Genomic DNA, 13,322 nt, shown 5'->3' on the forward strand with positions numbered 1-13,322 from the left:
CAGGGATGATGTAGTGATATTTTGAGCTTCAACATTGACCCACGGGCGAGGTAGAAAGGCATCAAAGTAAGATGATAAATATGGAATTCCCCACCCTCCCATTTTAGATGATAAGAATGAAGAAGCGATCTGGCACTTTCAGCTTGAAAAACTAGTTTGTTAAAAAGCTGTTACCAGGAGGCAAGCATTTTTCATAGGATCAAAAGAGGAAGGACCTGAAAGAGAAACAGGAGTCTCATTCTAAATGAAATAAGTAGACTAGTTCTATGTGCAGTGTTACTATAGGACAATCTGAGGATGGAGTTAGCACAACTTATAGTGTGTTAGTTTTGGAATCAACCCAGGGACTTTCAGCAATATGAGCCAGTGCATTTATACAAAGAGTAATTTTCGCACCAGTTGTGGCATAGTTGTACTATATATGTATAAGAATCATAGAATTGTAGAGGGTCATCTAGTTCAACCTCCTGCAATGCAGAAATCTCAAGTAAAGCATCCATAACAGATGGCCATCCAACCTCTGCATGGAATCATAGAAATATATGAAGTAGGGGATATGGAAGGAATGGGATGGCAAACTTTGGTGTCACTTTTCTGCATGGAATAGTTTAGGCATTTTGGTCAGCACAAAGTCAGACATGCCCTTAATGGCTCTGTCACTTGATTTAATACCCTATTCTAGTGGGACTGAAGCTAACAGGCAACATAGCAAGATGGACTTGCCCCACACTGGATGCTGCTGCAATTCTATGTGCAAATGTTTTATGTGATATTTCGGCTATATATAGTTAAAAGGATCTGGGTAGAAGTATCATAATGCAAACAGATGGCTCAATGTTCATTCATTTATCAGTGTCATTATTTGATGGATGAGAATGCCATTCTCTTATTGTCCATATAATGGCAAAGATTCAGATAAGAGAATGATTGTCTCTTCTTGAACTTAATTCTGTTTTGGGGCTATTTGTTGGGAAAGGGGATATCCTTGTGCCCCTGAAACATGAAAATTTGAGACAGAAATCTGTCATCATTATGGGAAACTCTACAGGCCAAGGCCTTTCATTCTCTCTCTGGCTGTCTAACCCATTCCATTATAAAATACAGACTAGAGAACTTCAGAGATAAAACATTTTATCTCCCCCTTCCCACCCATTACTCTTGGCTTCCTGAGTTAAAATAACATTTCTGTTCATCTTCTGTATGGAGGGATAGCAAAAATTCTAGGAATTATCCTTCATTTTCAGAGAATTATGTGGTTGGTCATGATTCAGGGCAGCAAGGAAGCTGATAGGGCCAACCAAAGCTTCCTAGGATAGAGGTTACTTCCCCAAAGAAAGGATGTTCATAGAGCAGTGTTGACATTCAGTCCTCTAAACCTTGCTGTAACCCTTTCTGAGGACAACCTGCTGTCTTCTCAAATTGTTAAATTTCTTAGGGTCTTATTGTGCATGACTCTAAAAAAGCAGGACTGGCTATGGTCAGTGCCTGAATGGGAAACTGCCTTGAGCTGAGGTGATGAAAGAGAGGTGAAATGCAACTATAACAAATAACTTAGCATTTTGTGTTCCTTGCTTCTGTAATTTAAAGGCAAACTTCATTGCTAGAATTATTTTAAAAGCTTTAAAATGTTTCATATTTTGCATTCATATAAATGGTACAAGTAGATAACACTGATGTTCTTGTAAAAGAGTGGAAAGGTCAGTACCAAAATGCATAAATATTGACTAAGACTTCAATCACATGCACATTTTGAGGAGAATAAGCACCCTTGAATTCAGAAAGCCTTGACTTGTTAAACAAATTTACTATAAGTTTCTATAACTATTGTGTCAGTCAAATGTGTACATTTCCAAGTACGTAAAAGTAATAGATAAAACAGAATAACAAGAAAACAATCTTTAAAAAGCAAGAAAATGATGGTTATGAATGACAATTTTAAGGGTCAGAATGGAAGGCTTTAAAAAACAACAACTCTGGAATTAACCTATTTAGTAGAACAAAGAATGCAAGGGACTTTCGCACTTTCACATACTTGTGAACTTTGGACAGGTTTATACATGATTACAAGAATGAACTACCGTAATTGTATAAATACATTAATATGGATGCTTATTTCTAGTGAATAAAATCTAAAATCTAAGTGTTTACTGAGTGATCATTTTAATACTATGATGAAGCCATTTCACATCAGGGCTGAGCCAAAACTGATTTCAATCCATGCAAGGATGATGCTAAAATGTTACTGGTTAATTTAAAACACCATAATTGGTTACTTTAATATTTTATGTTAATTTTAATTATTACTTTAAATTGCAATTTATTTCATAAATGAGAATGACTACAAATAATCCTAAAAATGTGGGATTCTGTCTTGTTATATTTCTACTTAGAGTAACTTCTTTGTAGAGTATGGTTGCATGCAATTGTTGCAAATATGTTATTTCAGCTATATCTTTTATTGTTCTTTGCATTGTATTGTCTGCTTAAGAATTTCTTAGTGACAATAGGGAAACTATTCTTGTCAGAAGAACCTCCGGAGCGTAACTAATGTGTGCAATCTCTTTAGCAGAAAAGAATGGCTTGCAACAGTCTTGCTGCCTCAGTGAAACAATACATTCTGTCTGCTGCATGATGTCATTGCCAGAAGCTAAATAGTACAGTTTTTGTTTTAATGGAAGAGCTCTTTCACATTGCTGGTTTGACATGATGGGAATGTGGTTGGAAATGCTTCCTGTTCATTCACAGGCCCCAGGCTGTCCATGCATTTCAGCTTCAGAAATGACAGCTGAAACCAATTAGGTACAACTATGGGACAGCTAAGTCACATGTAGATTTATCATTGCTGCGAAAGAGAGGAGGAGTGAAGAATATTTCATTGAAAATATAAGTGGCTAATTAATAGTGAATGATTTCTGAGTAAGGAGGAGGCTGGATATGAGCTCCTTTTGTGAGATTTGTCCCTGAAGTAATGAAATCTAGCTATCTATATATCCAAATATCTCTCCCTCTCCCCTGCCCCTCTTTCTAAAGATAGACCTGTTTGTTTTTTATTGCAACTGTTGAACCTATACTCAATGATATATGAATTGATTGATTGATTGATTGATTATAAATAAGCATTTTCAGTATAGAGATATAGTGTCATATAAAGGGAACTTTAGAAAATGGGTTTCAAACTCTTCATCGCCATGAACTTTTGGGGGCTGGATCTATACAATGTGGAGAACGTGTGGCTACTATGAAAAGCAGAGAATCTATATCACCACTTCATCCATCTCCATTGACAAAACAAAACAAATCCTGCTCCACTTAATTTGCTATAGTTTACAAGGGCAAGGAATCTCTTAAGACAATAGTTATTCTGCATTATGCTATGTATTTCCTTGTCATACTTGGACCATTATCTGTTAAGTTTGGATTGGTGGCAATCATTACTGACACCCCCCCAAGGGTGGAGGACCTGTTTGAATTGCCCACCCTTGGAGACTGGTGGAACCCAATGGCTTCCTAAATGTCCTGGGGCATTTTCCAGTAGAGAAAACTGTTGAAGCCCTAGTCTCACTATGGAATGGTGTGATGAAATGGACTGTTGACACAATCACTCCCAAACATTCTCTCTAGCATTGTAGAGCCCAAGTGGCTCCTTGGTATTCTGGGAAGTATGGGTTATGAAGCAAGCTGATAAAGATAAGCTGTGGGTGATAGGCGAGGGTGTGAGTGAGGTATAAAAGTGTAGGGGAAGGGCAGCTGGCAAAGAGGTGGGTGAGCGGGCAAACAGGAAAGGAGCCTCTAGTCAGTAATATCAGCAAGCAAATGATACAAACCAGGAAATGTATTGGGCGGCTTTGTAAAGGAAACAAAACATTCAAAATATTGATTGTGTTTTCTTTTTACCAATGAAACTGAAACCCAAACATGTTGGGCAGCATGGTTATAGATGTAGAATAATTAACTTGGTTTTTATTGAATGAGCAGATGAAGGTACTAAACTTCCTTTCAGTGTTTAGGCACTATTGCACAACTTACAGAGAATTTCTATGAACGACATAGGTTTCTCTAGAATGGCAGTTGTTAAATCATTTCTCTTTGGAAGCAACTTCATTTATATTTAACATTAAGTAGAGCTTCTTATGCTGCCCTTAATAGCATATATATTTTTCTAGTAGAATGTAGGTTTGCAAATTTCATTCTGCATTCCAGCTACTATAGGCATATCTTTCCTTTTATGGTTTTAATGTATGAACAATTTCTACTGCAGACAGGAATGTGTGACATATAAGACTACAGAGACATATGTGATTTTGACCTCCTGTTGGAACATGCATTTCACTGCAGTGCATTTAGAAATGTAAATAAGGAAATAGAGGTTTTTATAACTACAACATTGTTTTAATAGAGAGACTGCAGTGAATGAAAAAATAATATTACAATAAGATAGTGGTGAGTATATACATAGAATAATATAATGGTAGAGTTGGAAGGGACCACAAGGATCATCTTGTCCGTACCCCTGCATTGCAGGAATCTTTTGCCCCATGTGGGCCTTGAACCATTTGGGATGCTTCTAGTCTGCTGTAACTGTAATTAACTTTCAACACTGGAGCAGACCTATCTAGCCTATCTAGTCCAGCATCCTGTTCACACAGTGGCCACCTGGATGCCTGCAGGAAACCCTCAAGCAGAACCTGAGCACAAGAGCGCTCTCCCATCCTGTGGTTTCCAGCTAGAAAATGAGATGCATTTTAGAGTTTTATAAGCAATATTATTAGCTACATAACAAGATGGAACCTGAAGGTCATGTTAGCATAGCACATATTCCCCTTATTTGCTGCATCTGGTGGAAATACTGGGTTTTGAGTAGAAAATTTGTTACATTTCTGTAGCAATAGTAGTAATTAATCCCTCCTTCTTCCTTTTCTTGGATTTCTCTTTTCAAGCACACAGATTTATGTCAGTACATGGACAAACATCCTGGAGGACTTCATCCAGACAATGTGAAGGTAGGATACCACTTTCCAAATAAGCATTATTATATTAGGATTGTTTGTGGTAAGAAATGATACAGTGATAATGCAAGCAGACTCGTGATTGAAGAAAGTAAACTGGCCCTTTAAAAATATTGCTTTTACTGCTGCTTGTAAGCTGGATGTTAGCAGGCACAGCTGACATTAGTTTTTGTTATTTGGATATGAGCTGGAAACTTGATCTGGCTACCTACTGGGAAATCAGCCAAATTATTTCAGCGTAAAGTAGAATCCAGTTAGTCATCTTAGAGACCACCCAGGTAATATTTGTTCAGTGGCCTTGCTTTTTGATTATTTTCATCAGTGAAATAATCAGAAACACACTGTATCATAGAATATATACTTCAAATTGTTAAATTTAGGATTGTGATTTATTTCTCTATGTTAGGGTCCTACATGTAGGTTTTTTAAGAATGAGAAAAGGCTGTGGTCCTAACAGATTGATTGCATTATATAGATGTATTCATATTTTTTAAAAAAGAAAGTGTGTCTGTGTTGTAATGCCCCAGGATTAATTTCTGGTTCTGCAACACAGTACTTGTGGGATTTCTGGAGGCAATCAAGTGAGTGTGTGCATGTGGAAACATTAACACTGGAATATAACCCTTGTGGGAACATTCAGCATTATGCTGCAGAAATCTGTGATCCTGCTCCAGCTTATATCCCTGAATGTTACATTTATTTATTTTATTTGAGAAATTTGTACTCTGCATTTCACTGAAGAGACCCAGGGTGATGAACAGTAACACTGCAATCACAGTAAACAATAAAACTTGTAAAACAAAATCAATCAATCAGGATCATATAATTAAGAATAAATAACACCACAAAAGCAAAAATAGGGTTTCATGATGCATTACATTCCTTTCTGAAAGCTTGGACCAAAAGGTGCATCTTTGCTTGTCATGAAATGTAAACAGCGTGACACACCTCAGAGGGGAGCTTTCACCCAAAGCTGCAAGGCCAGTACAGAAGAAAGCTCCCTTCTGGGCTCCAGATCACCAAGACTACTTCCTCTACAAAAGCTAACATGGAAGTGTTAACATGGATATCTTAAACTGGATAATCAAGTTTTAAAATGTGTGCATGCACTTGAAGGATCACTTTGAGTGTCAGATGCTTACACAAGAGTTTTCAGCTCTCTGGCATCTCTCAATACGGCCAAGACATTCTGCCAAAAAAAGTGTGCATTGCCTAAGAAATAAGTGTTTATGTGGACGCACAAGATCTTGCTTATTTTACTTTATTTTATTCCTTGTTTGTCATTGTACCACCCAGGGGAGGTAACAATAAATGTTTCAAAATAAACATTGTGCATTCCTTGTTAAAGGCCTCAAGTTGTTTTTTCCCCGTAGACCTTCAGAAGAGGCACTAGAAATTTATACTGATACTTTTAGTGTATTCATGCAACACATTTTCACTTCTAGTTTGGCTACTTAGAAGAGTTGTATAACCATGTCTATTTATTTTTGTGTAAAAATAAACAACGTGGTTTTTTTTCTTTTGGGATTGTGTAGCAAGAACGCTGAATACACAGAAACATAAACTTCCTTTATTAGTAGCCTTAGTGTCTCAGGGAAACCTCTGTTCTAATTAGGAATCCATTTTTATTTCTCGTTTTCCATCTGAAAGTAATGGATTCCTCTAGGGTTTACTTTTAGAAAAATAATTGCAGGTGAAATTTCCTTCTGACATAACTGCCTTTCATCACATGTCTGCTGTAATAACTGAAATGATTCTGAGTTGTTTGCTCTTTGTATATCAATCTAATATATATAATAATAAGCATTTAAAAATACTGTAGCTTTAATAACCTCAAAACCATACCATAAATTGTTGGGTTGATGGGACAGATTGGAGTTTGGTTGATGCTTTGTTATACTATGCATTATTATACCATGATACACTGTAAAAACAAACAAAAAAGGGATAATAAATAAATAAATTGCTGGGTTGTACAATACACACATACTCCAATTATTACCATTTAGGTTGCGTCACTGTACGTGTATAATAATGAAATATCTGGGCCCAGTTAAGATGTAATGAGAAAGCATGGTTTCCTGCTATGTGAATAAGCGACAGAAAGCCCTTCTCCTCTTTCACACACCTGAGAAGCATCTGCTTCCATTCTTAATCAGTTCTCTTCATGGTCTGCAGTTGGGAAAAGCTTCTAATAACCTTCTGTCCTAAGATTAAAAGAGGTGAGACTGTGGTTTCCTGTTACCTCTAAACTAGGCCAGTGTGTGTATATGTAGATAATATTTTTACTCGTTTTTTTGAACCGTTCTTTGGGCATTTCGTTTCAAAACCAAAAGCACAATTACATCATAAGAAAAGAGTAAGACATCTTTGTAGAAGTGTTCCAAATGCTAGTTCCATGTTGGAAGGTAGAATGTGCATTCATGAGTGGCTACAATTAAAGAGCTCAGTCTTGGAATTTTTTAATTATTATTTTTTTTTGAAAGGTAAGACTTTCAACTTCTTGGTCAAGAAAAGCAGAAGCAGCATTTCAACCAGCACAGAATCCATTTGAGGGGGAGTTTCAGCTTTCCCCTTGACTTAGGAATGGTATCGCTGTGAAACTCTTGAGGGCTGTTGGAACCTTACTTCCTAATGTATAGCCACATATCTATATCTATTGAGATAGATATAAAGGCATAGATATAGTTATAGATATATTGCTTCCTAATATTGATCTATATATCTGTGCTGCAGCTAAGAATTGGCTAGATAGTTCATGTCAATATTTATTCATAAAACTTTTTCTATTTCTAGGATAATAGGGAAATTGCAATGAAGTTGTGAAATTTTACATAAAAAGCTTTTTTATTTGGTGAATGTTATCAAAATTCTAAAGTCCCACATGTTTCTCTGTCATGAACATTATCCTTTAACTACGTTGCCTAAGTAATATCTGTTCTTGAAAAATGGATAAGTTAATGACCAATTTGGAAATTAACAACCAGAGTGAAAGCCTTAGGGTATTTGCCATCTTATAAATATTTATATTTTTATAGGCATAAGTAATTATGCTTGAAATTACCCAAAAGCAATGAGGGGAAATTACCCAAAAGCAATGAGTGTTCAGAACAAGCGAGTAATTCATTAACATTTATTATACATCATTTTCATTTAAATAAAAAGAAGTATTTTAATATGCCTGTGTAAATACATGTGGAGTATAATCTTTCTGAGCAGCAGTTTTTCAGTGTATCCTGTAATTCAAATTAATGCATTAATGGAGGGTTTACTAATATACCTGCTTGTTTTATTGTATCAAGAGTTACCCTCACCCCCTTTGTTTAGAATGTGTATGTTTTCCTTCCTGAAATCTCCCTAAGGTATATTCATGCATAACACTGCCAAGATGATTGACACATAGCAGCATGATATGTATTGCTCTTCATATTTTGGGAAAAGAAAGTAATTGTCCTGCATAAAAAGGAATTTGGAGAATATTTAATATGCTATATACTGGGTATGCTGTATACTGGGTGTGTGTCTTACAAGTGCATGTGTAGACAGTAAAATAAACAGATGTTATTCTATACTGGTGTAACACATGCAGTTTAACCTGTGTTTATTAATAGACTTTTAAAATCAGATCAGTTTGAATGCATGCAGGTGAAATTCTTACAACAGCAGCACACTTTTTCAGACCTACATCAATGAACAGGATTGAGCAGAAATCTAGGATCCATTCTGGAAATATTCATGATTCTATATGATTTCTTTATAATTTTATCCATTTACACATCTTTGAAATGTCTGCTTTTGTCTCAGAAGGTGTGATGTCTGTGGTGCATGGCTGGGTTTTTCCATTAATTACAGTGGATATACTAAACAGGATTATTTGGCATTTAATGTAGTTGATAAGTTGCAGTTTTCCATTACTCTTTAGAGGGTAAGCAGGTGCAGAAAAGGGTAGGATAATGTTATGCTAAATTAAGGCTGTCTCTTTCAGATGGCATTGAGAATCGATTTTTTAAAATAAGCTTTTCTGGTGATCAATCATCAACTAAATCATCATGATTTTACACTGATTATTTTATCTCTTCCACTTAGACATTAATGAACTATGCATGATCATTAAATAAAAATGCTTCCCCCTAAGTTTTTAAGCATAACTACCTGAATCATCCTTACAGTATATTTCCATAACTGAACCCTCATCCCTCATGATGCATATACTGTATATATGCAAGGTTTTTTAAAAAGAAAGGCGATCAAGAATTGTCTGTGCAAGTTTTTTTCCTTTAGCATTTTCATTAAATTTTGAAAGAGCCATTGATTGTGATGATGTGTGAAGGAGCCTTTTAACCTCATTGATCAAGGAGGACAGTTTCTTCCTTCTATTAACATTATGCTAGCAGATCAGGAAGGTGTATTATTTTGCTCAGTTAATTAATCATACTTGTCAGAACATCAGCATTGTGAAGGAAACGGGAAAGATTGATAAGCACAGTAAATAAAGGTATAAATGTGTACTTTTCGAAATATAAAGTTACAGATAGGTAGCCGTGTTGGTCTGCCATAGTCAAAACAAAATAAAAAAATTCCTTCCAGTAGCACCTTAAAGACCAACTAAGTTAGTTCTAGGTATGAGCTTTCGTGTGCATGCACACTTCTTCAGATACACTGAAACAGAAGTCACCAGACCCTTCTATATAGTGAGAAGGTGGGGAGGGGTATTACTCAGAAGGGTGGTGGGAATGGGTGATTGGCAGATAGCTGTGATGAGCCTGTTGACGACTCTTAACGACTGCAATAGGTCTTACTGCAATAGGTCTTATATTTTGAAATATAAAGATCTTAGTGGTGTGGTCTTACTGTAGGATGTTTCCATATGGAAAAGTCCTGAAAGGAGTTGGTTGGAAGGACACCTTTTTTGTGAAAGCAAGTGTGATATCTGTCCCTTGTAAGAATGTAGTTATGCTATAGAGTTCAAAATCTGGAAACCATGTCTTTAGCAAATTCTGCCCCTGAAATGTCCACTATCTTAGAAGGCCCAAAATGCTGTTGTTCTGAGAATTGTTATTAACATATTTCATGTCCTTTCAAAGGCTAATTGGGCTGTAAGAATATGTTTTCCTTAAGACAAACTAGAATGCACCCTGGTCAAGTAGGGATCTGCACCTTGGTTTCTTCAGGGATGTGGTGGCAAGCTAGTTTTGTCATTGGAGATCACCACCATCATCATCGTCATTTGACACTTGGGCTAAAAATCAATTTTCAAAAGTTGTCTATCAGAATTTGTCTTTTTATTTTTCTTTCCTTTTTTGGTGAAAATTGGAAATGTCACCCAGCAGTTATAATTCTAGTCTTACTTCTGTGTTTGAAGGCATGTCATCCTCTTTTGGGGTATCACAGCAGCTCCACTGCTCTCTTGGCATCTGTAGGTTTAGATGTTGCCTCTAGAATGTGAGCCAATGAAGTCAAATGTGGCTGTTGTGTTTTCTTGGCAATTGTCCACTTATAAATATATGTTGAATTTGATAGCATGGTGGTCACTGTTCTGAGTCTGTTCAGCAAAACTTTAATCTTGCACTGGGTCCTGGGTACCACTAAAGATTAAGCGCAGGGTAACTGCCCTTTACTTTGTTCTATGACCATCTGTTTTAGGATATAGTTTGTGGGGTTTATGTATGTAGTGTTTAAGGTGACCACTTAACCCATCACCAAAAAGAGGACAAAATATTATAGATCTGAAAAACAAAACAAAACAGACATGCTTGTTTATATGTATAGATGCACATTTAAAATTACTGTGTGCTTGCTCAGTCTTCTGTACAGGTGCTAACTGTTAAAGGGCAACTTCAAGATCCTCTGCTCTCTCTACTTCTCATTCATTATCTTAACTTTGAATTTATAATTTATTTTACTGAGGCCTTTACAATAGAGGATTCTTTCAAAGGCAAGCCTGTCCCTAATGGTGTTCCATATTATATTTACAATTTCACTGCTCAAACTATTTCCAGTGGCACACTTTAAAATATTAACCCACCTCCACATTTCAGTTTTCCATTTTCTGTCACCTTTCTTATGTACGCAATTACTGTGAGTATAATAAGTAAGTCTCAAAATTGTTGAAAATCTCTTAAGTCATAAACTGGAGAATTTTGTAGTTTGTAGTCTGAACGAGTGGAAAGAACCTTAGTTCTTGCTGAGAGAGCTGATACGTCTTTATTGGAGAAATTGTTGGTTTTAATGTGTTTGCCCTTACATTTTAATCATTGCTAACACATTGATATCACACTCCATAAACCTCTAAATTGATTTGACCTTCCAATGGCACCATCGCTCCCAGGACTCATTATTGGAAAGCAGTACCTCAGTTAAAGTGCGATTGTCAAGGCAAAACAGCAAAAGCATGCTTTTTGCATGGCCATCAAGTGTGGTGTTTCAGTACTTTAGATTGTTTTACAGATTAACTAAACAGTTTGATTGCACTTCAAAATGCATCAAAGCTAACATTATGTGAATCTGTTTTTTATTTTCCCCATGATATATATCTGTTCAGCTAGACCTTTGGAGGCAATTACTGTCATTAATGTTATATAAAGTTTTTAGTTTTTTCCGCAAGCTGTATTTTATTAATGAATGGTTTAAATATGGTATATTGTTGTTCAATGTTGAATGTATATGTTGAAAAGCATTATAAGATCACTATGTGTGTGATATTTGGTAGTCTAGAAATTTTGTCAATAAATATAAAAGCAAGTAGGCTTCTATATGTGTAACATCTCTTCCAATGTTGTCTGAATTGTCTGTGTGTTTCTCTTTTTGGAACTCTTTTGACCATCCTTTCCCTTACCAGTGGGACATCCTGATTATTTTCAGAGTTTCCCATAAAATTGTTTTGGAGGCATCCAAAGCCACTTTGTCATTGCTCTAAATACCAAACTTACTGGCAATTTGAACCTCACTTTGTCCAGGCATACCAGCGGTGCCTTACTTGAGTTCAACTCAACATTTATAAGATTTCTCATTGATGATCACACAGAAACAAGGCCACTTCACTAAATGAAGAACTGGAATTTGGCAACAACATAATATTCTCACAATATTGAAGTTAACATACAAGGTACAAGGTGTACAGCGGTGTATTCTAACATAACATTGTACAATATTTGTTCAATATAAATAGTATTCCACCAAACAGGAAGTTTTGTTCATTTGTCTTTACTGTGTGGCTTGCCATTTTTTCAGACTGATGACTTGAAATAAAAAACCTAGGTGTGACATAATTGAAATTTTACAACTTTGCTTCAGTACTGCAGAGCACTTCACATATGCACTCCTGCGCAGGTAGAGTAGGTTTTTAGTGGATATGGTTAAGCTGCTTTGTGGGGAAAGTTCCTCGAAAAGTGATCTATGTATAAATAAATAAATATGGCCTATTATGTTCTCAGTTAAAATAAACTTTGATGATTCCTAGGATCCAGAGCAACCTCCCTGTACTGGGAGTTGAGAAAGCTATTTTTATAATGTATAATCTAAAATTTAAGATTTATACTAGCCAGCTTCATTTCATTGTTTAAAAATACAATGTGTCAAAAATGCCACCTGAACCTTTATTTTTTCCTAATTTATTTCTGTACTTGTTACCCTTGTATTTCCTCAGTTTCTTTCAGAAATTAACAATATACTATCATGTGAACAGGCAGAGAGGAAAGGACATTTAATTAAATATTCAGCTTTAGTAACATGACATTTCTGTACTTCATGTTGCCCTTTGGTTTATTCAGTAATCATATTCCATAAATTCATACAGGTGCTGTGTTGATAGCTAATTAGGAACTACTTCATGCCGGTATATTGATTCTGAGATTTTTTAATGGTCTAATATTCCTACACAAACAAGAGGACATCACTGTTTGCAAATAGCTTAACGGCTGGGTGAAGTAAAATGTTTGTGTTATGTCTATGATATATTGCAATTATCTTGTCATGTAATAATAACCTTACGACTGTTTTTACAAAAGATTTGCTACTGAAGAGTAGCCTTAATATCTGGCATGCTGAGGTGAAATCAGCAAAAAGAAACTCACAATTTTGCCAGCATGCAAACCTAATATTTGATGTAGTCCTCTGACAAGTGACTTTCATATGAGATTTGAAATTATAAGAAAATACAAAGTGCACAGTGAGTTCCTATATATATTAGCATACTGAGAATATATCTAATCCCACAGTTAGCCTATCTTTAGAAGTATTGTGAATAAGTGAAAATTCCCTCTTTGGTCACATTTTGAGTTTTTGAAAATAAACTCTTGTATCAAATATTTGAGAATA

General features: G+C 35.7%; 1 protein-coding gene across 5 annotated transcripts in view; it reads left to right on the forward strand.

Moving 5' to 3' along the window:
• Positions 1–13,322, forward strand: part of CDK14 (cyclin dependent kinase 14) — a 233,697-nt gene that overhangs the window by 100,736 nt on the left and 119,639 nt on the right. For all 5 annotated transcript variants that reach the window (XM_079948352.1, XM_079948351.1, XM_079948354.1 and 2 more), the window contains one exon: positions 4,938–5,000. In XM_079948352.1, the coding sequence (XP_079804478.1) occupies positions 4,938–5,000 (63 nt within the window). The remainder of the gene's footprint in view (positions 1–4,937; positions 5,001–13,322) is intronic.

Source organism: Podarcis cretensis (assembly GCF_951804945.1).
Source record: "Podarcis cretensis genome assembly, chromosome: 12".
Lineage (NCBI taxonomy): Eukaryota > Metazoa > Chordata > Lepidosauria > Squamata > Lacertidae > Podarcis > Podarcis cretensis.